The sequence below is a fragment of the Capricornis sumatraensis genome, chromosome 19 (genome assembly GCF_032405125.1).
Source record: "Capricornis sumatraensis isolate serow.1 chromosome 19, serow.2, whole genome shotgun sequence".
NCBI lineage: Eukaryota > Metazoa > Chordata > Mammalia > Artiodactyla > Bovidae > Capricornis > Capricornis sumatraensis.
The window spans coordinates 39093450-39118504 of NC_091087.1; the positions used below are offsets into that span (position 1 = coordinate 39093450).

At 37.9% G+C, this 25055-nt stretch overlaps 1 protein-coding gene across 1 annotated transcript in view; it reads right to left on the minus strand.

Annotated features, from left to right (window-relative positions):
* The window catches only part of SCAPER (S-phase cyclin A associated protein in the ER), a 365239-nt gene that overhangs the window by 110584 nt on the left and 229600 nt on the right, over positions 1–25055 (minus strand). Inside the window, exon 24 of the mRNA XM_068991091.1 lies at positions 5294–5417. Coding sequence (XP_068847192.1) covers positions 5294–5417 — 124 coding nt within the window. The remainder of the gene's footprint in view (positions 1–5293; positions 5418–25055) is intronic.

The window sequence follows — 25055 nt, forward strand, 5'->3', positions numbered from 1 at the left end:
TCATAACAGTATTTTTTAAAATTAATTTATTTTTTATTGAAGGATAATTGCTTTACAGAATTTTGTTGTTTTCTGTCAAACCTCAACATGAATCAGTCATAGGTATACATATATCCACTCCCTTTTGAACCTCCCTCCCATCTCCCTCCCCATCCCATCCCTCTAGGTTGATACAGAGCCCCTATTTCAGTTTCCTGAGCCATACAGCAAATTCCTGTTGGCTATCTATTTCACATATGGTAATGTAAGTTTCCATACTATTTCCATACATCTCACCCTCTCCTCCCCTCTTCCCATGTCCATAAGTCTATTCTCTATGTCTGTTTCTCCACTGCTGCCCTGTCAGTACCATTTTTCTAGATTCCGTATATATATATATATATATATGAATTAGAATGTGATATTTATATATATATATGCATTAGAATGTGATATTTATCTTTCTCTTTCTGACTTACTTCACTCTGTATAATAGGTTCTAGGTTTATTTACCTCATTAGAACTGACTCAAATGCATTCCTTTTTAAGGTTGAGTAATATTCCACTGTGTGTATGTACCACAACTTTTTTATCCATTCATCTGTTGATGGACATCTAGGTTGCTTCCATGTTCTAGCTATTGTAAATAGTGCTGCAATGAACAATGGGACACGTGTCTTTTTCAATTTTGGTTTCCTCAGGGTATATGCCTAGGAGTGGGATTGCTGGGTCATATGGTGGTTTTATTCCTAGTTTCTTAAGGAATCTCTATACTGTCTTCCATAGTGGCTGTATCAGTTTACATTTCCAGCAACAGTGCAAGAGTTTCCCTTTTCTCCACACACTCTCCAGCATATATTGCCTGTGGACTTTTTGATGATGGCCATTCTGACTGGTGTGAGGTGATATCTCATTGTAGCTTTGATTTGCATTTCTCTAATAATGAGAGATGTTGAACATCTTTTTATGTGTTTTTTAGCCATCTGTATGTCTTCTCTGGAGAAACGTCTGTTTAGGTCTTTTCCCCACTTTTTGATTGGGTTGTTTGCTTTTCTGGTTTTGAATTGCATGAGCTACTTGTATATTTTGGAAATTAATCCTTTGTCAGTTGTTTCATTTGCTATTATTTTCTCCCATTCTGAGGGTTGTCTTTTCATCTTGCTTTTGGTTTCCTTTGCTGTGCAAAAGCTTTTAAGTTTAATCAGGTCCCAGTTGTTTATTTTGTTTCTATTTTCTTTACTCTGGGAGGTGGGTCATAGAGGATCTTGCTTTGATTTGTCATCGAGTTCATAACGGTATTTTGCTGAGTGTTTCTTTGGGAATGAGAACTGGGACTATCTATTTTGCCAGTTTGCTCTTTTTCACTGGTCTTTTTATTGCCTTCTAATGTTCATGTCTAGTCTCCTCAAGGAGACATTTTGAAGGTAGAGGCCTACTTTCCTCTGCAGTGTAATGATTCAGGCACAGAGAAGATCCTTAACACTCAGTTATTGAAATCTGCTTTAACATAGTTTTAGAGTCGGACACGACTGAAGCGACTTAGCAGCAGCAGCAACAGCAAAGTTTTCATACTTTTTAAAGATAATGCCTATCTAAATGTACTGTTTTTATAGGGCTCCAAATAAACTCAAGACCTTATCCTAAAAATCCTACTTTGAATCTATACTGCAAGAAAAAACACATACCTTTTCAGTGCCACCCATGCTAATTTGGCTTTTGTAAAACTCATAATCCAGAATTGTAGAATTTCTACCCTTCAAGGCATAGGCAAATCCAAATTCTCCCCAAAAGTCTCTCCAATGCTCCAAGTTAGAACTCATTCATTCATTCATCAAATATTTAACAGGCATTTCCTTACGTACCAGGTACTTTTCTAGGCTGTATGCACTACTCTGTAGCTCTGATTATGTTACAGAACTTCTCACAGCTTTTCTTTAATATTAATGTATGAAAGTTGCTCATTCTTCAACCGTGGGCTTCTAGAATGAAGGAACTGTGTCCAACTCACCTCTATAATCCTGGCATCTGTACAACGCTTTGCACATAATTGAGATTCAATACAAGAATGCTAAAACAAACTCCAAACAACTAGATTAGGGGAGAAAAGCCTTCTAAACCATCTCAGTTTGCTGAAGAAAGGCCGAACTGCCCTATAATCAGTTGTCATACAAATTCTGCCAGATCTTAATTAACTTCTTTTGTGATTCTTTATAATCCTTCTGGAAAATGTGTGACGACAGTTTCCTACCCTTTGCTGAAAGGGTACTAGAAGTTAGTGATCCATATTTCAGTTACATGTACATCAAAACAAGTTAGCAATAAAAATGTAAATGCACGAGTGATTTCCAGAAATGGAAAAATCACCACCACCACCTCTACCTCTCCCACTTAGAAAACATACCCACCTCTTTCAATTATCACAAACTCCATCACAGCAGTGTTAGAACTGACAGAGAATAAAAACCCAAAAAGAACAGCAAAGACCAGGAAGTGCCACGTTTAAGGGAAGGAGGGATAAAATGTGTTTGACAAACTAATGTCCCAGGATTCAAGTTCTAAACTGAACAAAATAAACATAGAATGTGGTGAAATTCATTGGTTGGGAGATTAAAAGCTTTCCGAGTGTTAAGAAATCTTGAGGTCACAAGTAAGGGAATATTATTCAAAGGAAACTGGGGCTTTCAAAGTAGAGGGAAAGGATCAAGCTACTTACAAGCTCCTGGCACATGGTAGGCACTTAATAAATGAAAGCTATTATGAGGAGCTAAGGTCTAGCTTTGTGATGTCCCAGGCAGAGGCTACCGACCTCCTTTCTCTGTGTTTCACCATACTCTATACAGGCTGACATCACACCATTTTTATGTGCAACTTACATATCTGTTCCTACTCCAAAGCAGGAATTTCCTGGATGGTTAGGATCATACCCTACACTTCTCTGCAACTGGAAGTAGTGGGCACTTATAATTATTAAGTGAGAGAATGAACAAACTACCTTATATGATCAGAACAGGTTTTGATCAGAAAAGAATGAAGAGCTAGGATGGAAGATCTTGTCTGTAAGTCTTCTTGCTCATTCCTTCACAGTTCAAACACCATTCCCTTTTGTTACTTGTTCTGTTCAAAGTACATTTATGTATCTTCTTCCATTACCAATACAGAATAGGTTTCACACAGTATATTCTTTCAGATAATGTGGCATGGAATAGTTGGAGAGCATGGGGTTTGTTTTTTTTTTTTCCACTTCTCATTTTGAAATAATTTAAAATTGGTAATGGAACCACAGAAATTATATACTTTGAACAGGGTAAAGTAACAGAAGAGAACGGCTCTGAAATGTGAAGGAGTAAGCAAGAAGACTTAAAGACAGGGTATGTTGCAAAAGTAGTAGAGTTCCCTTCACCCACATCCCTACGGCTAACATTCTGAAAAGCCACGTTATAATTACCAGAAGCAAGAAATCAACATCGAGCCAATAAAATTAACTATTCTACAGATCTTATTTGAAGTTTCAAGTTTTCTCACAAACATCCTTTTTCTGGTCTAGGGTCCCACATTACATTTCATTGTCAGATCTCCTTAGATTCCTCCAATCTGTGACAGTTCTTCAACTTTTCTGTCTTTCATGACACTGACACTTTTGAAAAATATGAGTCAATTTTTGTGCAGAATGTGCCTCAATTGGGGTTTGACAGACCTAGCTTGGGCTCTTGACTCCATGACCATCCATGTAGCCTTGGGCAAGTCAACCTTTCTCAGACTCAAGTTTCTTCACCTGTAAAGCAGTATATCAACACAGACTTTCTGTTTTAAAAATGAAATGAGGCAATAAATATTAAAATACCTGGAATATAAGGTCATATAACAAATGCTAAGTCTTTCTCCTTGTCCCTGGCTTCGACATATTTCTGATAGAAATTTTTGCTAAAATTCATTACCTGTATTTCAATGCCTTATTTTAGAGATAAACCATATATAACTTAGCCCTCAAGTGCTGACTCAGTGTCATCTATAAACAACCCTTATTGCACTGTATTGTTCTAGGTCTGTGTTTTTGTCCTTTTTCACTGCTGTCCCTTCTCTTTGTCATGAGAAGAACAGGTATGAGCCTCATCATTTCCTTTCTGATTTTCAGCTTGAAACATATGGGAATCCATGTGTTTACTTATATATTCATCAACAATGTGCTGAAGCTACTGTGTCAGGCCCTGTTTTAGGATCTTGGGGAAAGTGATGAATCATTTCCTGTCCTCATTGATTTTATGGCTAGTTGGGGAAATGGACAAGTAAGCAGTTAATTACAATTCAATGTGATTAATCCTATGAATGACCTAATGAACAGGAGCATATAAGAAGAACACCTAACCTGGACTTGGGGAGAGGGTCAGGTTGGGGAAGGTTTCATGAAGAAAGTGCCATTATAGCTTAGTAAAGGTCTCAGGATGTAGAAATTAACCAGATGGAGAAGGAAAGGGAGCAAAAGGCTCACAGTTTAGGGAAAAGCTATTAGAACTACGTGCTGAGTAAAATAAATCGGTTCTGAAAAATAAATCTCCTGTGTTATAAACTTGCAGCTTGAGAGTGATTTTGTGCCAATACCTCAGGGGCTCAGAAACTTGACCAGGAAACTTCTGGTCCCAGGGCTGTGTTCTGGAGGCTGCAGTTGACAGACTTAAACCTTTGGATATTATACTGAGCTTACCTCTTTCAACATCTGTGAACTGAAGTAAAATTTAAGGCTACAATTGGCTGCTTGTTCCTATTTCAAAAATATAATAGGTTTGCCCCTTTGTGACAGAGGAGTTTCTTGCTTCAAAAAATACATCAAGAGCCCTCAAAAAGTCTGTCTTAAATTGACCTTTTTTAAAAAAATCCAATTTCTTTAGTATCTTCTCCCACCATTCACCCTGCCTCATCACTGAGGCATTACTTCCCTTTCTTTATGTTTCTTACCAAGTTAAACATAAACTGACCCTTTAAACTGAGCTGGCACGAGAGGTTATGAGACTAATTTCTATGACCTCAGAGATACGGCTTTGAGCCTAACTCATTCCAAAGTCCCAGTCTAACCGTGGAAATCTGTGGTCTCGGCAAGTGCTACAAGTACATTATCCATCAAATACTGGGACTTAGGAGAATGCACTATAAGATTTTCAAACGAAGAGGTTTTTCTGTCAGTTCCTATTTTACTCTACCAATCATCTTCACTTTTTTTTTCAATCTGGAGAATAAATAAGATGGCTTCTTTTAGTTTTCTCCATAGGGTATATTTTTCAAATCTTAACTGCTTCTAATTCAAAGCAATAATATTACATACCGTCAACTGGTGTATGAGGAGGTCCATTAAGAAGGTAATCTTGTTACTAAACAGAACATCAGTGCAGTTTTCTGAACAGTTATTGCAGGTGAGGTTGTAAACATTGATTGCATTGCAAAGAGACCTAACACAAGGAGAAAAACACCATTTATAAAACTTGTGCAGTTCTTCTCTAAACAATGTGAAATGTGCAAAATGAATGGTATAAAAGCAGCAAGCATGGGATAGAAATCAATCTTAAAAAACCAAGCCAAATATTACTAGGTGCAAGGTTCATCGGCTAGATATAAAAGCTTTTAATTTTTATCCACAGCCTAGTGCTCATTAGAAACTAATTCTTGCCTCTTATTAATGCAGCAACAAGCAATGGAAATGTACTTACCAGTATACTGACAATGTCTTAATAATCTAACATTAGATGTTACCCAGGAATTTTGGGATCTAGAATTTTTGAATAGTATCCAGAAAATAAGAGTGTGCCAAAGCTCCTGTTGCCAGGTCTCCTGGTTGACAAGGGCAGATGATGGAGGAAAGGAGCACACACGAAGAAAAACTACAGGCTTTCCCTTGTGAGACAAGAACTGCAGAGGTCTGGGGAGTGAGCACCGCACCTGCTCAGAGATTGTATGGACAGACCCAGAGTGCCTCAGCAGGGCAGGACCTACAGAGTCAAACAGTCTCAGGTCAAACCCATCAAAGAAATGTGCTTTTTTTTTTTTTTCTTTTTCCTTGGGATTAAAAAATCATATCCCATTTTTTTCAAAGAAACTTTTGGGGCAACAAACTCAACGGGCATTCTTGTGAGTGCTTTGAAAACTGTAATTAACCTGCACTGCCTGAGTGATCAATGTTGATTCTGGCCTTACTAAATCCCCTGCTTAAGTCCTATGTACAAATGTTTTGATTTAGTCCCTTACAACCAATCCTCTAAAACAATAATTCTTAAAGTGTGAACCATGGACCAGTAGCATCAATATCACCTGGGAACTTTCAGAAATGCAAATTCTCAGACTTCACCCCAGATGTACTAAACACTAGAAACTTTGGGGGTGGAGTCCAGCAATGTGTGTTTTAACGAATTTCACTTTTTTTAAACAAAATTCCAGACCACTGCTCTGGAATAGGGGCTCTAGAGTTTGACAAAGCACCAGTATCATCTGTATATTTTTAAAGATACAGACTTGCCTGAATTCCTCCCCTGGAGATGCTAGTGGGAGTGGGAGGGCTCTAGACATTCTGCATGTTTCAAAAGCTCTATGAGCAATTCTGATGTACAGGCAGAGTTGAGAAGCATGGGTCTAAGAATCAACATGTAAGTATTCATTTGTTCATTAATTCCCTATGATTTTCCAGGCATTGTGCTAGGTAGACAAGACAGACAAGCTCTCTGTTCTCATGGAGCTGATGCTCTAGTGGGAGAAAGATGGTAAAGACAGCCCCTGTTGTAATCATCTGTTTGTCTGATATAGTGGTACTTGCTTCAACATAATGATAGGTTCCTGAAACTTAAGCATTAGAGTATGTTGGTTAAGAGGAGAGATACTGGAATAAGATACTAGGTTAGAAACCTAGTTCTGTCATTTGAGGTTTTAGCAAGTTACTCTTTTATATCTTAGCATCCAATTTCTTATCTGTAAAACTGAGATAATAATACCTAAGCTTCACATGGTCATCATCAGAATTAAATGAAATAATAGATGCAAAGTACTTAGGATGGTGCCTGGCACATGGTTAAATAATTCATAATGATAGGCTTCCTTAGAGTTATTAATCTTATTATTCTTATTGTGAATAAGTCACAATTAAAGCAGTTAAAAATCAAATCAAATTAAAGCATGCTATGAAAGGTGTAATTTCCAGAACAATAAAGCACCATGCTTCGTAAATTTTTACATGGTATACTGGCATGAACAATGAAAGGACTCTAAGTTGAAGGGAGCAGGAGGAGGCTTAGCTCCAGCCTGACTTAACCCCTGAGGACTGTACAGGAAATCTTGGCCTATGTGTAACTCATTTACGACACATCAGTTGGAGGTTCTACCTAACAAATCCCCCACAAATGCAATTCAGCACTATTCCATTTATTAGCTAACGTATTTAGATTTAGCAAAAGTGCTTTTCTTTTCAGTTAAAAAAATAAGATGTAATTGTGATTATAATTTTCAAGATAATTGTAATAACTGTGAGAAAGAGAGTATAAATAAACAGTAAAAAACTATGAAGAGGTGATTTGGTACTTGTACTTCCAGTCTTCTCATCTCAGAAATATTCACTTAGTTAATATATGTAAAATGAATATTTCTCCATGACATTTAATATTCTTCCATAACACCAGTCTTCAATTTTTTACAAAAGCAGCTTTCTTATTTTCTTACTCAGAAGCTTAAAAGCTAATGAAATCTTTTTCAAAAGCTTAAACTAAAGAACAGATAAAATCAGAGTTGCTCTGACTGAAGCAGAAGTAGACCCAGAGACCTACTCTGTTCTCCTCTCAAAGAGCCTTGGAATACTCCTCAGAGACCTGGGGGTGTGTTCCCTTGGAGTACAGTAAAAACTCCTGAGCTTTAACACTAATACAATTTAACTCGGGAACTTTCTGACTAGGAGTGATGACCTTAATACAACACACACCAAGAAGTATGGTGAAAAGTGCCTCCCCCTGACTTATGTCCTCCAGCCCCTCAGTTCCCTACCTTAGAAATCACCATGGTTACTAGTGCACATATCCTTCCAGGAGTCTGTGCATATGCAAGAGTGTTCCCCCTACACAAATGGTATCATACAAGATTTGAAGGGTGAAGTGAGCCAAGGCCATCTTTTGCTGTTGGCTGTCATCAAGCAAGGTTGGCTGTTGCTGTCATCAAGCAAGGTTTGGAAATGTGAGGCTTCCCTGCAGTAGACTCAGGTTCCCTTTTCCAGATTCTCTGTGTCAAGAACCAGTGGGGTAACTTGTACTATTTGATTTGATTTCCTAATCTCTTATCTGCAGCTTCCCTTATCCGTTGTGGTTTCCTGAGTGTGAGAGAAAGTTGTGTGTGGCATTAGCTTCTTCCTTCCTTCCTAACTTTTTTGGCCTCAGAGGGAGCAGTGCCCCCAGTGGATACGTTTGGTATTGTTCTGGAGTCAATAAAGAGGTCTGCAACCTTTTCCAACAGATTTGTAAGCATCCAATTTCTTATTTTAAATTCCTTTTCTGATTAAACTGCTTAAACTAAGAAATACTGTAGCTTTTAAAAGAAGGAACAGGATCATCCAATGTATGTAAAATTTTACATCAATCAATTCCTTACTATTGTATCTAATTTTCAACATAATGAAGCAACACTGTTTTAATATTCAGAGTTCTTAGTTATAAGCCAGGGGAAGAAAGCTCTGGTTGATTTAAACAGGAAGGAAATTAACTGACAAGCTTTGGGTATATCATAGAATTTAGAAAACACAGGCATCAAAGTTATACTGCATGGACCAATATCCAAATCACACACCATGAACCTGATCTGCTAAAACAAAACAAAACAAAACAAAAACTCCGGGCACCATATGTCACAGCTTGAACTCACACTATGACCTTGGACAACAGACGCAGCTGCCTGCAATTGTCAAAGGAATAGAGTTTGGGATGTCCTTGCTTCTTAGTTTATTAGCCTCAGAGTAAAAGTCTGGAGTGGGTATGCTGGGCTGTGAAGCCTAGGTCACAAGTTTATATCCTAGACACAGAGTGCTGGGAAGCAGACACCTGGTGTGCTCATGCACTACAGAGGGAGGGCCACACTATGTGCCTGGGAACTCCATAAATACAGGAGGTGCTCAACTGCACAACCAACGTTCACAACAGCTGTACTGAACAAATCCTTCTGCTTCCTGAGAGTAAATTTTCAGTAATAATAATTTGGTTCAAAGGATGTGAAGATTTACTTTAAGATTTTTGATAGACACTGCAGAATTCAAATTGCCCTCCAGAAATAAATCAATTTATACTCCCAGAAAAAGTTCATCCATGTTTTCACTAACATCAGATACTTTCATTTTTAAAATCTGTTACTGATCTGACAGCTAAAAATGTTAAAGGCTGCATTTCTTTAATTGCTAGTGTGATTAAGGACTTTTCACGTCATGATTAGCAATGTATATTTATATTTTTTTAAATTATCACTGTGAACTGTTTACCCATTTTTTCTATGGGGGGGGGATTTGTCTTTTTCTTATTGATTTATAAGGCACTTTACCAATAACAAAGGTATTAACCTTTTAATTTGTTTATTGGCTGCAATAGGTCTTAGTTACAGTATGTGGGCTCTTTGTGGTGGTGCACAGACTCTCAAGTTGTGGTGTGTGGACCCTGAAGAGTGTGGGGTCAGTAAAGGCTACACTCGGGCTTAGTATTTGCAGTGTGCTGGCATGGTATGTGAGGTCTTAGTTCCCAGTGAGAGACTTGAACCCATGTCCCCTGCATTGCAAGGCAGATTCTTAACCGCTGGACCACCATCATATACAGCAAATAAATTTTCCTGTATGCTGCTTATCTAAATTTTTTGCTTTTTGTCATAAAGAATGGTTTCATTTTTATTTGATAAAATCTGTCAAACTTTCCCTTTAGTATATCTGGATACTGTGTCAGACTTAGAAGAACCTTCTACTTCAGCATTACAAAAATATTCTTTTAAATTTACTTCTGGTAAATTTAAATTTAAATACTTCTGGTATTTTCATAGATTTTACATTTAAATACAAGATATGAAATTGATTGTGGGGTAAGGTATGACATAAGTAGCCATTTACACTTATCTTTTTGTTAATTATTCTTATCCTCTATTTAAAAATTTTTGTTGAAGATTTTTCTCTTTTTCTTAATGATTTATAAGGATTTTCTCATTATATATCTATAACAAAGGGTTAATACATGTTGTTAATATTTTTTTCAGTTTATCTACTGCCAATAATTTTGCTCATTATTTTTAAGGCATTTTTTATATACTGAAGCTAAACAATTTTATGTAGTCAAACAATTCTTTGTGATTTATTTTCTCTTCCTGTCCCTTTTTCCTTTAAAAAGTTATCCTTTACCATGAGATGAGGTACCTACATGTTTGTATCTAGCCATTTGCGCTTATTTAATCATCACTGTGTGTGGTAATGTTATGGTTTTATAATTTACTATCAAATCATTGAAAATTTATTTTGATGTGTGGCATGAAGCAGAAGCCTAAATTCCCTCTCCTACCCAAGAAAGTCTTGAATAATTCACCTTCTCTCTACTGGTTTGAAACGCCACCTTTACTATAACTATATACACAGGATGTGTTCCCGGCTTTCCAGTCTAGTTGATAATTTATGTAAGTTCTGTAATATATAGAGCCAATAACACACTGCTTTATGCATTGCAGCTGTACAGTGGGACTAATATATACAACTGTAGATCTCTCGAAGTTTCAAAAATGAGGGTGCTATATTTAGAATGACATGTGGAATTTATAGTTCTATAATTGTATCCTCTTTTCCCTTTGATTCTGATCTATCATTTTTATAGCCTTGATTTCTAATCTCTCTTTTTTCTTAGTCAATGAAAACCCTACAGCCTATCTAAACTCTTTTGTGGAATACCCCAGGGCATAAGTAAATCTACACATGAAAAAGCAAACGGCACAGGGTGTGGGATTATTGTCCTAACGCCCTCTGCGCTTTACATTAAAGACACTGCATTTACTAGTGAAGTGCGGAATGTTACATCTATAGTCTTATGCTTACAAAACTTTCCCGAGAAAACTTCCACAAAGAAACTGGTTTCTGATGAGAAAAAATGGGCGGGGGGAGTATAAAAAATCCCAGGGGTCAGGAAAAACTTGTCCACTCAGTAGAACTTGTTTGAAAGACAACCTCTATTTGAAGAGCACCTGTCTTAGAACGATCACGTCTTTGAACCCAGCTTGGGTGGTCTGCCCAAGTAGCTTTCCTTGTAATTTAAAACCCAAATGACTGGAAGCACTTTTTAACATCAAACAGAAAGCCCCGGATTTTAAAAGTATCTTCTGAGAAGACAGTAAAATCTTACTGTCCATTCCGTCAAAAGTACACTGTGGTTGGGGCTAGAGATAAAGGCTTTCTGCCCCAGATAATCATGAATACATGAGTGAATCTTGTATCAGTAGGTTTTCTCACTGAAAATGTTTTCTCTGAAAAACAGAGGACAGAAAAGGCATCACGAAGGTGGGTTTGTTTTTTTTTAATCCAAGAAGAACATTATTTGAATGCAAGTATAGTATACCTCAGACATTAAGATTAGTATCTAAGATGTTATGAACTAGTTAAACAGAAAAGCCCTGGAGAGCTACAGCCGAAGAGGACTTGATAATATCACTTAGGAAGTACGTAAGTTTATAACCTTACGCGGTTCATAGCGACTACGGCTTTTCAGAAAACACTGTTCACAAATCCATTTCCGATACCAGTGTCAAGAAAGCAGACATTTAAAAACAACTGCCATTGGCAGTTTAAAACCAGAACCCTTATAAATTATAATTTACAAATGCCTTTGGTTTGCCTTAAGCATTTACTCATAATAGATGGCATATCACTTATATACATGGAGGTGAGTGAAGGCTTTATGTTCCTGTGGAGCAAAATCCTGTGCCAAGTAACAGAGTCACAACAATACAGCTGCAAAGAGAAACTGGGAATTTTTGTAAATTATTGCTTCAGCCCTCATGGAAGAAAGAACTGGCTTGATGTGAATAAGTGTAGGAAAGGACAGAATACTACAAATCACAGAGGATGGTTAGCTAATGATATGGTTTAAGGAAAGATTATCTGGACTGAACCAGAACACACAGACCTGGAGTAATACCAGTTTCCTAGGGAGGGGTGAAATGAATATTAAAACTAGAGCTCCCAAACATATTATAATCTCCAAGTACATTTTGTTTGCATTAAGCATCTAATAAATGGTATATAGTTTATATTCACCATTTTCAAATTATGCTTTGTCATTATAAAGCTGCAAACTAAAACAATTTGTTTAGATACTATCAAAAAGAATTATCTGAACTAGGGAGAGGCAACTGCAGCTAGAATTCTAACATGCTTGCAAAGAGTTGACTCATTGGAAAAGACTCTGGGAGGGACTGGGGACAGGAGGAGAAGGGGACGACAGAGGATGAGATGGCTAGATGGCATCACCGACTTGATGGAGATGAGTTTGGGTAAACTCCGGGAGTTGGTGATGGACAAGGAGGCCTGGCGTGCTGTGATTCATGGGGTCGCAAAGAGTCGGACACGACTGAGCGACTGAAGTGAACTGAACTGCACCCACCGAGCAAGTGGCTGCTCACGCAATGGACTGGCCCACGTCAAAGCTGCATGTGCCAGTTTTAAAGGCTAAAAACAGACTAGTGTCCAAGCACTGAAAACTCCACTATACAACTGCTCGAGTGACTTCCAGTTCAGGTCCTTGCCCGATTCATCCTTTGTGGAGTCCTCATAGCATGTAGCACAGAGCTGGCTGGGCACAGGGACGTCTACATGAAGGGACAACTGTCTTCCTTGTTTCAAGCAGAACATACAAGAAATAACTGTGGAACATACAAATACATTCATTAGCCACATTTTCTACTTTTAAACAATCATTAGAATGAAGAGGGGTGGGAGCCCCATCCCCCTAGCTAAAAGTATCTCGTTAATTTCGTACTGATATTTCAGGACTCAAAAGGATTTTTCCTTCAAACTCTTCTACATAACAGTCCTCTTTCCTCTCTTTGACACGGAGAATAACAAAATTCAAATACTGAACTAGTACAATTAGATAAGCAAGTCTTGGTTAATAACAGAATGCCTTCTCCAGGCTTCCCTGGTGGCTCAGTGGTAAAGAGTCGGCCTGCCAAGGCAGAAGACACGGGTTTGATTCCTGGTCCAGGAAGATGTCAACTGCTGTGGAACAACTAAGCCCGTGGGTCACAACTGCTAAGCCTGTGCTCTAGAGCCCGGGAACCTCGACTACTGAAGCCTGCCCCCCGAGAGCCTGTGCTTCGCAACAAGAGAAGCCCCCGATCTCTGCAACAAGAGAAAGCCCGCCAGCATCAGAGACCCAGAATCAAAAACTAAAATAAATAAAACTTTCAAAAAAGAAGAAGAAAATGTTTTTTGGCGAGAAATCTGGGGACAGATAAATGATGCAGAAAATTTAACAATAAACAGATGATTCCATTTTAATATTTTTGCTGACTACAGAGAAGGTGGATTTGTGACAGAATTTCGGGGTATCTTTTTGCAGTGGACATTTGAATCAGTGTGAGCTGCAGGTAAAAAGGAAAACTTCTCCCCACTGGCACTGTGATGGTTAGCATAAATTCACACAGCCTTCTCCACCTCTGACTCCCTCCTTTCTGACGCTAGAACACTTAGGCTGGGTGAGGATGGCTGAGGAGCCAACATCCAGGAAATGGAAATAAAAGCTCAAGACTGGGGCAGAGAAGGATGCTAATAGTGCTGTCGACCAACCAGTCTTTGCTACGCAAATGTAAATTATGCGCCTTCTACACATCAGTTTGCATCAAAACTCAACGTAACAATTACAAATGATTGCTACACTGCATATCATATTCTACAATGTAACATTTTAAAAACACTAAAATCAATTTTTTAATTCAGGGATTTTCTTAAGTATAATGATGCCTCAGAGCAGGAGAAAGAAATCTTCAACTAGATGAGTTATTTCAAAGGTTCTTGTTAAGCTGGTGAATCTGTTATAATTAGAATAAGCAGTTTAATTATTCCACAGAGACATACTCTAATTTTAAATGAGAAATCACATATATTTTAAGTACAACCTAATTAGACTTCCTGTGTTTCCTAAAATTAACCTCCCACTGAGATGGTGTTTTGTTGCAAAGATTACAAAAATACATTTAAAAATTAGGATGAGCATAAAATTAAAACATTAATTTGAAGTCTAGTGTTAAACTCTGTCTTGTCTAATAAAAAGACAGTTATGATTAGCTAGTCTTTAGATATGTTCTTAAGTAGGATCTGGTTATATAATTTTAAAGTCACAATTAAACACGTAGGCTCTGGAGAAGAGACCCAGGTGGCTTGCAGTGTTAAACAGCAGATTAAAGTCGACACAACTAATTTCTTTACTTTAATCTTATTAGTGGTATAACAGCTGTCAACTGTAACCATTTCTGTGCTGCCTTTTGAGACAAACAAAATGCCTCAATATGTCAAATGGAGAAGAGTATTTATCAATCACTATGGCAACCCACTCCAGTATTCTTGCTGGGAAAATCCCACGGACAGAGGTGCCTCATGGGCTACAGTCGATAGGGTCACAAAGAGTTGGACACGACTGAGCACACAACTCACACACATATACACACATACACGGCTAATGAGCTTTCAAAAAAACTTTTTAAACTTTCGTTATCTCAAGGAAAGTTATTTACTTTTAGTAAATCTTGATCTAAAAATAGCTATTTAGAATTATATTACAATAATCCTGCCTAGAAATAAGGAATTGTTTATTAACAATGGATTGTATCCTAAACTTCACCCACACCAGCAAATAACATTTGATTAACACTTAATGAGAGGCTGTAATGCAGCAGACACATAAGGTGGTATGTGGTTTCCACCTCTATATCTATATCTGGTATTGATGGGAAATAAGCCTTATGATGAATTTACTCTATATTTACCACCTGATTTAAATCATGAAAAGGGTATTGAAGGTAACACAGAAATGTTGTACTGCTTTTGTAGACTTCATTGCTAGATCTTCTCTGAATATTTTGTCTCATACATACAAATAGTTACAAGCGGTTTTGGTTCATCTTTCTGAACTTCTGTTAGATCATTCTTCTTGTCCCCCTTTGGCTCTTTACCAGACTGAAAACCTCCCTCTTGGGTGATACCATCCATGTAGGCAATAAGATAGAGAAGGAAGAATACCAGAATAGAATGCTCAGTCCTAGCTGCCAATGTGATAAGAGACGATAAATCATTCAGTGTTTTTAAGCCTTAGTTTCTTCATTTATATAATGTGACAAACTGATAAACATGTGTCAAAGACTCTGTTAAATAAATGTAATATATTGATTAATATAAAATAGCTTTATTACTCTTATATTTCTGACAATGCCAAGTGTTTTGCAGGGACTCATTACAACTTCTTTGTAAAGGTTTTCTCTCTCTCTCACTCATCCTTCACTCACAATACTAAACAAAGTGCTAACCACATGGCAATAAAAGTATATATTAAATGAGTGAATTCCTCTTTAGGTAAAACAGCATAAGCAGTGAGGGCTTAAATTAAGGTAATAGAAAGATGAGACAATAACAGAAAGATGAGGAATGAAAAAGATACTAACTTTCTACAAAATGTAGGAAAAAAAAGGAATGAATATCTCTGACCTTTCCCTGAATTAGTCATTTTGTCCAAATCACTCGAACTTAATTATTTTTCATACTGTACTGACAGTGTCCTAATAATATTAAAATGTTTACACCTTCCGAAAAGTGTACCCTGTTATTTCAGGACTCCATGTTCTTGCACATGCTGTGCTCTCTGCTGAGGAAGACTTGTTAATTGGACAAACTCTGAATCTATCTTTTAAAACCTATAGGAAAGACTCTGTCTTTCTCTGGCTGTTAATGACGCCATCCTTTTCACTGTCTCTGCACTTGGCGCAAACTTGTATAGTTATACTTAGCACCAAATTACCTCTTCCCCTGTTTAGTTCACTTTTTAATGAATGAGCCTGCTGACAGTTATGGACACAGTTTTATTTTCACAACTACTGCTCAGCACACAACCAATGGAACCAATTCCCCAGGTGTGTGTGGAAATGTGTAATAACAAATTTGGTTGTCACAAAGACTGGGGGCAGAGGTATTTAATGGGTCAAGGAATGTTACACATCATGCACTGTGCAGGGCATTGTGACCAGGGCCATTAGGATCCCACGCTAGAGTGTGACAATTCACAAAGCCCTTTCATATATGTTAGCATTTCACCTTCATAACAACCCTGCAAGATAGAAATCTTTTCCCCATTCCCCAGATGAAAAATCCTACAGCACAATAAGGTCTTCAAGACAGGTCTCACATTAAACATTGGCAAAGCTGGTATTTGAACTCTAATGCTCTGATTCTGAATCCCAGCTGGGTTTAATTCATTAGTGCATTATAGTCCCTTGTCTCTAATTCTAAATACAGATCCTGGCTTGAGTCCTAGAACTAATCAAATGAGAAAGCGAATATGTTTATTGTTGTTCAGTCACTAAGTCGTGTCTGCCTCTTTGCAACTCCATGGACTGCAGCACACCAGGCTTCCTTGTCCTTCACCATCTTCTGGAACTTGCTCAAACTCATGGCCATTGAGTTGATGATGCCATCTAACCATCTCATTCTTGGCCTCTCCCTTCTCCTCTTGCCCTCAATCTTTCCCAGCATCAGGGTCTTTTCCAATGATTTGCTCTTCGAATCAGGTGGCCAAAGTATTGGAGCTTAAGCTTCAGCATTAGTCCTTCCAATTAATATTCAAGGTTGATTTCCTTTAGGATTGATTGGTTTGATCTCCTCGATGTCCAAGGAATTCTCAAGAGTCTTCTCCAACATCACAGTCCAAAAGCATCAATTCTTCAGCGCTCTGCCTTTTTTACAGTCCAACTCTCACATCTATACACGACTACTGGAAAAACCACAGCTTTGACTATATGGATCTTTGTCAGCAAAGTGATGTCTCTACTTTTTACAACACTGTCTAGGTTTGTCATAGCTTTCCTTCCAAGCAGCAAGCATCTTTTAATTTCCTGACTGCAGTTACCATCCATAGTGATTTCGGAGTCCAAAAAAATAAAATATATTACTGTTTTCACTTTTCCCCCATCTATTTGCCATGAAGTGATGGAACCAGATGCCATGATATTTGCTTTCTGAATGAAGCCAGCTTTTTCACTCACCTCTTTCACTTTCATCAAGAGGCTCTTTAGTTCCTCTTCGCTTTATGCCATTAGAGTAGTATCCTCTGCATATCTGAGGTTGTTGATATTTCTCCCAGCAATCTTGATTCCAGCTTGCAAGTCATTCAGCCCAGCACTTCAAATGATGTACTTTGCATAGAAGTTAAATAAGTAGGGTGACAATACACAGCCTTGTCATACTCCTTTCCCTGTTTGGAACCAGTCTGTTGTTACATGTCCGGTTCTAACTGTTGCTTCTTGATCTGCATATGGGTTTCTCAGGAGACAGGTAAGGTAGTCTGGTATTCCCATCTCTTTAAGAATTTTCCACAGTTTGTAGTGATCTACATAGTCAAAGGCGTTAGCACAGTCAATGAAGCAGAGGAAGATGGTTTTTTGGAATTCCCTTGCTTTTTCTATGAACCAATGGATGTTGGCAATTTGATCTCTGGTTTCTCTGCCTTTTCTAAATCCAGCTTGTACATCTGGAAGTTTTCAGTTAACATACTGTTGAAGCCTAGCTTGAATGAGTTTGAGCATTATCTTGCTAGCACATGAAATAAGCAAAAGTGTATGGTTGAACACAGAGGTAAATTTTAGCCTAAAATACATTATGTGTTAGACTGTGTATATATTTGCAAAATATGACATTGTAATCTTCATCCTACTTAGGTGTTTCTCAAGAATCCAAGTCTCAGAAGGTGACAAGACAAAAGAGGTTACAGAGTTAGCAAAGACCTATATAGTTCACAATTCTGAAAGTGCTACAGAGTGTTTTCACAGCAAGACTGCTGTGTTACACTGTCTAGAACCCCAGAGGACTTGGTCACAAATTCTACATCAATTGTTTAGGTCAGTGACATTTTCCTTACGGAAATACACTGCTGATTTTATGAAGGAAATTAATAAGAAAATAGGATTCACTTAACAGAAATTAGCTTTACAATAATTTTTGCTGGAATGCATAAATTTGAAAAATGGAGAGAGATTTGTATTTATATTAACTCAAATGTCATGCTGAGAAATATTTATATGAATTTTGATTTTCAGTAAGGCAACAACCCAATCTCTGAATCAATAGCTAGGCTTCATGAAAATGATTCCCTGGAGAAGGCATTAGTGTAAAGGAAAGAGCAAGAAAGTTAGAGCCTCAAATAAGTTGTTAGTAACATCCCAGGAAGTGATCTAACAGTGATAGTCCAAGTGAAAGATTTTCTTAAGTAAACAGGTAACCAAAAATGTTCAACCAATGAACTATTACTTGAGAACATTCTACATGGAAAGAAAATGCCTTAACATAGAGTGACTAAGAAAAAAAGTTTAGAATTGCAAACTTTATCAGAAAACATGAATCCGGAATGCACCAGTGTAATTCTGGTAATACAACCAGCCCACCTAGAACGAAGTTTTGCATTTCTTATTGGGAAAGACAGAGGTAGGCACAGGACGAGGCAGGGCTCTGAAACTTGCATCAGGTGTATGACTATGTCATGTGTTGGGATAGATGTATAGTAATATGGAGATACTGTGTGCTTTCCTTGAGAAGAACAAAACTGCAATTTCATAAAAGCTCAGACTGAAATAAGTCAATGCTTTTCTTTCTTCTTTTGAGTACTATAAAAATGGCAACAAAAAAATCTTTTGTTTTTTTACAAATGTTTTATCTTTCGCCTAGCAGTTGAAACTGCACTACTGAGTCTTAAAACAAAGGCAAATTACTCAGTTCTTAAAAATATCATAAAGCTTTATTTTGTAGTATAGGATTAACATTCTGAGCTGCATCAGGCTGTCAGGATTTGAGTGGGGAGCTGGTAGGAGTAACTGCTCTTGCAATCTTCTCACCTTCTAAACATCTTAATCTCAACTTCAAAACAGGCTGCTGCTGTTGCTGCTGCTAAGTCGCTTCAGTCGTGTCCGACTCTATGCGACCCTATAGACAGCAGCCCACCAGGCTCCCCCGTCCCTGAGATTTTCCAGGCAAGAACACTGGAATAGGTTACCATTTCCTTTTCCAATGCATGAAAGCAACTGGTTCTAATTTCAGAAGACAACCAGTGAAATGATCAAGTTCATCATGAACAAACGTATTCTATATTAAAAAGTTGGACTATGGTCCATTATGCTCAAGTCAGAGAAAACAGAGGCTAAGAAATATATTTTTTAGTTTTTATGAAAATAAGACAATGTTACTGGGATTCAAACTAAACCCTAATTATAAGGTTAATAATGAGGAAACCACTCTGTGTGACCCAAGGGCCACCAAGAAGTTAACATTTGAGGACTATAAAGCACATGAGTGGTGTTGTTACTTGCTCTTATAGAATTCATGTATTTTACTAAAGAACAATATGTTCTCTAATCTTTGATCCTGAAAGTGAGATCTGCACTCTAGAGTACCTTACGTTAGCATCCAGGTACAGAACGTTTAAAGTATTTAATTCTCTATACAAGTTTTCCAAATGAAGGTTAAGAGGAAAAAGGAAACTTCAGTCAGTCTGAGCTTGTAGAAACATTTAATGTTCATAAAGAATGATACCCTAGAGAACATGTAGAATGTGCTTTCTCTCTTTATTTCTGCTTTAAACTTTGAGCATTCATTCATTCTTTCTTGATATGGAAGATTGTAGAAAAACTGCTATGAGGTTGCAAGGAAGGCTCTATTACATAGTCCAATATTTTCAACTCAATCTGGAGTTTAAAAAAATCTTTTAATATTTGTATTTAAAAGTATCAGAATCTAGGTTAGAAGGGACAGAAATTCACTCAAAATATTTCAAGTAAAAAGAGGCATTTACTGTAAAGCTGTTGGGAACGTTCACGTGAATCCAGGAGAAAATAAGCTACCAGACTTCAGGAGGGCAGGAACAATGCCAGCTCTGTGGACTGGGCCTCCTCTCATTTCCAGCCCCCTCATCTCTCATGAAGCTCCAGTCTCCTCCTTCCCCCCACAACTGGCCTCCATTAGTCCTGCTAAACTTGGAGTGAACACAACCCTGTAATGACCATCCCAGAAGTTACTCTGCATGATTTTTCAAATTTAAACACACACACACACACACACACACACACACACACACACAATGGGTTGGAGTTTTACGGTTTTCCAACTGCAAATTCCTGAGAGACAATCTTGACTGGCCCAGTTTAACTTTTTGGGCTGAGTTTTAAAACTGTAAGATTGGCTGCTTTTGAGTCAAATGTTCAGTCTTGGTTTAACCAGCTGTGGTTATTGAGGGAAACATCTCATGGCATAAAATACAGCAGCTTAGAAGAGGCATAGGTGTAAAGCCTAGAACATGTAACATCATAACACCCAGAAAAAGGGAGGACACAACAAACAGCAATGGAGTTGAGGTGCATATGACAAGCCAAGAAAAGAGAAAATGGTAACATGGAAGGAAACTCATGGTAAAGAGAGGATTAACAGTTTAGACTGTGTTGTAAACCGAAGAGAAAAGCAAAGATCCAACAGTAGGTGAGCTCCAAAGAGGACAGACAAGGCACTCAAGCAAGAGAGGGGAGCAAGCAGCAAGCTCAGGCCAGGCACATGAAGCCACGCGTCGGAGGAAACAAAGGGAAACTAAGTTTGCAGACATCAGATATGTAGCAAAGCATTCCTTTTATGAAGAGCTTATGTATATCACCAGGCTGGCTGTTCCACAAAGGTAACACAGGCAGGCTAATATTAGTGATACTTAGAGATTTACCCATTTCATTTTCCATTACTGTAAGTTCCCTAAGGACAAGGTCTATTTCTAACGGCTCTGAGATGTGGGAATCCCATTCCTATGTCCATACAAGTGATCCCAAAAAGGGAATCCCTAGAGAACAGTTTCCCTGGGTATCAGAATCGGAAGCCCAACGTCATTTACCTGCTTCTGGCATCCATCAGGGTACACCTTTTCCACTATAAATGAACTGCATCAGTTGCCACCCTGTGAGTATCACAAGACCAAGAGAAAGGAACAGAAAGCCTCTAGGGATGAAACCTCAATAATCGTGGGAGAGTAATTCTGAACATTCTGTCATCTGGAAAGAATACACACTCTCTGAGAAAGGGTATCATGGCTCTCTCTCAGGTTGTAGTCATGTCCCAAACACGACTGCTCGCAATCCTGATGCTACGGTGAGGGGTAAACAAGGGAAACCATGCTAAGCCTCGGGCCCTGCGACTGTCACTGAGGGTGCGCTCAATAAATGTTAAGTTCTGTCCCCTCACCAACTTCAAAGTATCAAGTAAATGCAGTATGGCCAAGTAGATAAACTGCACAAGTTTATTTTTATCTTCCTTCGGATAATAAATCTGTGATTTTCCTAGTCAGCCAAGCTCTAACTCACGTCATTCTAAATTTATTTACTTTTACTGTATTTAGTAACTACTGTTTTACCTGAGACTGATTTATGGATAGATAAATGTATATACTCTAAATAAGAAAAAAGGGAACTTAATTAATTTGTTTGACACGAATAAATGGGTATAGTTTATAAAGGCCACAGCAGTGGGAAGAATTTATTTTTCACCATAGATTAAAATGGGGGTGCTGTGATTTTAAAACTGTGATAAGGACAAAAACCAAGAATACAGTTCCAGCATTCCCTTTGACCTTCTAAGTAAAGCAGTTACAGATATAAGATTCACAGAAACTGAAAGATGGAATACAAAAATACTGCCTTAAGTCGAGCTAACAGACTGGTCTAAATCAGGCCCTTATTCATCTAGGACTGAGATGTAATCATATTTTAAGTCCACAGAGTCAAGTATTTGATATAGTGTGTTCTTTTACTGTTTTACTTCAGTGTCTCAGAAAATTCATTCATTCATATATGGAAATGATACTTATTAAGACATCGTATGATTAACAAATAATGCATTTACTATGGTCTCTGATCCCAAGGAATTAGAGTCCCTTTGAGAAAAAGATAACATAAGTAGAATACCTGGGAACATTAATACAGGGCTAAACTGGACTATTCTCTAACCTGTTTGATATTTCTTCAATGATTTAGATAAAGATACGTATCTTTTACACATCAACCTCAGATGTGACACGGTGTTAAAGGAAAAAGACTAAGTAAGCAGCCAAATCCGGGTCCAAAGAGAATCTTGACAGGCTGGGCGAAAATTAACCAGGATGAAGTCTGGACTTAGGGTGGAAAAAAAAAATGACCAAGTAAAATGAATAGATCATAGATTCTTAGAACCCAAAGTGACACAGACACAGGGATTTAAAGCTCAGTATGCGAAGAGTTGACTCATTGGAAAAGACTCTGATGCTGGGAGGGATTGGGGGCAGGAGGAGAAGGGGAGGACAGAGGATGAGATGGCTGGATGGTATCACGGACTCGATGGACATGAGTCTGAGTGAACTTCGGGAGTTGGTGATGGACAGGGAGGCCTGGCGTGCTGCGATTCATGGGGTCACAAAGAGTTGGACACCACTGAGCGACTGAACTGAACTGAATTAAGGAGGGTAACGTGTAGTCAAAACAATAATAACCACAAAAATAAAAGAAAAAGAAAAGAAATCCAACCCATTGATATTAACTAAGTGCTTTCTTTGTGCAGGGCACTTAATGAACAGATGTACTTTTAGCAGCCAACAAATCCTACCCTGCATAGTAGTATTAACATTTAATTAAGGCTGTTATAACTATTTGGCCCATGATACCATAGTTACAAAGTAAAAAGCAGAGACTTAAGCTCAGATCTGACTCCAGAGTCTGTCTATTCTTCATTATACCATGTAATGCTTCATGCTGATAAGACTATTTCCACATAAAAATTCTGTGCAGAGGGACAGTGGAGGAAGAGAAGTAAAGCTGATGGAGAAGAGAAAGGGGCTAATTAGTTCTACAGTAGGACAACCTAGAGTAGCTTGGAGACTAGAATAGTTAAGTAGAATAACTTAACTATTTGGCCCCTTTATTGTTTATAACTATCTGTCAAGGACTAAGAATTCCAAGCAAGTAAAAGGCAACCTAGGAAAGACAGCCCTGTGATGATTTTTGGTGGCCCAAAAGATATGCTGGCTTCTTTATGAAATATGAACATTTACTGCTGTCTGAAAAGAGTCTGATGCTGAAGCTGAAGCTCCAATACTTTGGCCACCTGATGTGAAGAGCCGACTCATTGAAAAAGACCCTGATGCTGGGAAAGACTGAAGGCAGAAGAAGAGGGCAGCAGAGAATGAGACAATAGGATGGCATCACTGACTCAATGGACAGTTTGAGCAAGCTCAAGGAGATAGTGAAGGACAGGGAAGACTGGTGTGCTGCAGTCCATGGGGTCACAAAGGGTTGGAGATGACTTAGTGACCGAACAACAATATTTGGGCCTGGAGATGTGGAATGCTGTGTCAACTCTATAACTTCTATTCACGGCCACTATGTAAATATACTACAAAAACACAACACAAAGTTTAGGCCACAACCTTAGTCACAGCAGATCCATCTTCTTATTTACATAATATGGGGCATTCTTTATGCCCAAAGAAAATGACAAACCGCCATTTATTTTCAAATATTAAGGGCTATGTTAAGAGATAAACTAGTATATAAAGAATGGATAAACGACAGAGTCCTAATAGCACAGGGAACTATAGCCAATATCTTGTGATAAAACCAAAATGAAAAATAATATACAAAATAATGTTTATATACATATATATATAACAGAGTCACTTTGCTGTACAGCAGAAACTAACACAACACTGTAAATAAAGTATACTTCTATTTTAAAAAAAGCAATGTTAAACAATTGTTATTAGCCTAAACCAAAGAAAAGCTTAGAATATGTCATTCATTATTTTGTTATTTGTTTTCTCCAATTAAAATTAGGAAGAAGAATAACATGAGTCATTCCAAAAGTAGATACAACATGAAATAAAAATTGCCTTGTTTCAGGGTAATATTTCTTGGCACTGAAAACAGTTTTATTGGAGCACGTTTGTTAAAAAGGTTGACTTAAGAATACCACATCCTGGCCAATTCCTTTTAATAATGTGTGTGTGTGTGTGTGTGTGTGTGTGTGTGTGTGTATAATTTAAATATAACAATGTCATGTTAGTTTCAGGTGTACAGTACAGTGATGTAGTTTTATTTATATATCTGTATCTCTATAAATCCCTCTATATATCTTCTTTTCCAGATTCTTCTCCCTTATAGGTTTAATGAAATACTGAGGATAGTTCCCTGTGCTATACAGTAGGTCCCTGATGGTACATATTTCATACAAACTAGTGTGTACATGCTAATCCCAATCTCCTAATTAATTTATCCCTCCCCTACTCTTTCCCTCTTTGGGAACCGTCTGTTTCCGGTGTCTGTGGGCCTATTTCTGTTTTGTAAATAAGTGCATTTGTATCTTTTTTTTCCCTTGGCTTTCACATATAAGTGATATAATATGATAACTGTCTTTGTCTGGCTTACTTCACTTAATAGGATAATCTTTAAGTTCATCCATATTGCTGCAAATGGCATTACTGGATTCTTTTTTATGGAATATTCAGTTCAGATCAGTCGCTCAGTCGTGTCTGACTCTGTGACCCCACGAACTGCAGCACGCCAGGCTTCCCAGTCCATCACCAATTCCTGGAGCCTAATCAAACTCATGTCTGTCGTGTTGGTGATGCCATCCAACCATCTCATCCTCATCCCCTTCTCCTCCTGCCTTCAATCTTTCCCAGCATCAGGGTCTTTTCCAATGAGTCAGTTCTTCACATCAGGTGGCCAAAGTATTGGAGTTTCAGCTTTAGCATCAGCCCTTCCAATGAATATTCAGGACTGATTTCCTTTAGGATGGACTGGTTGGG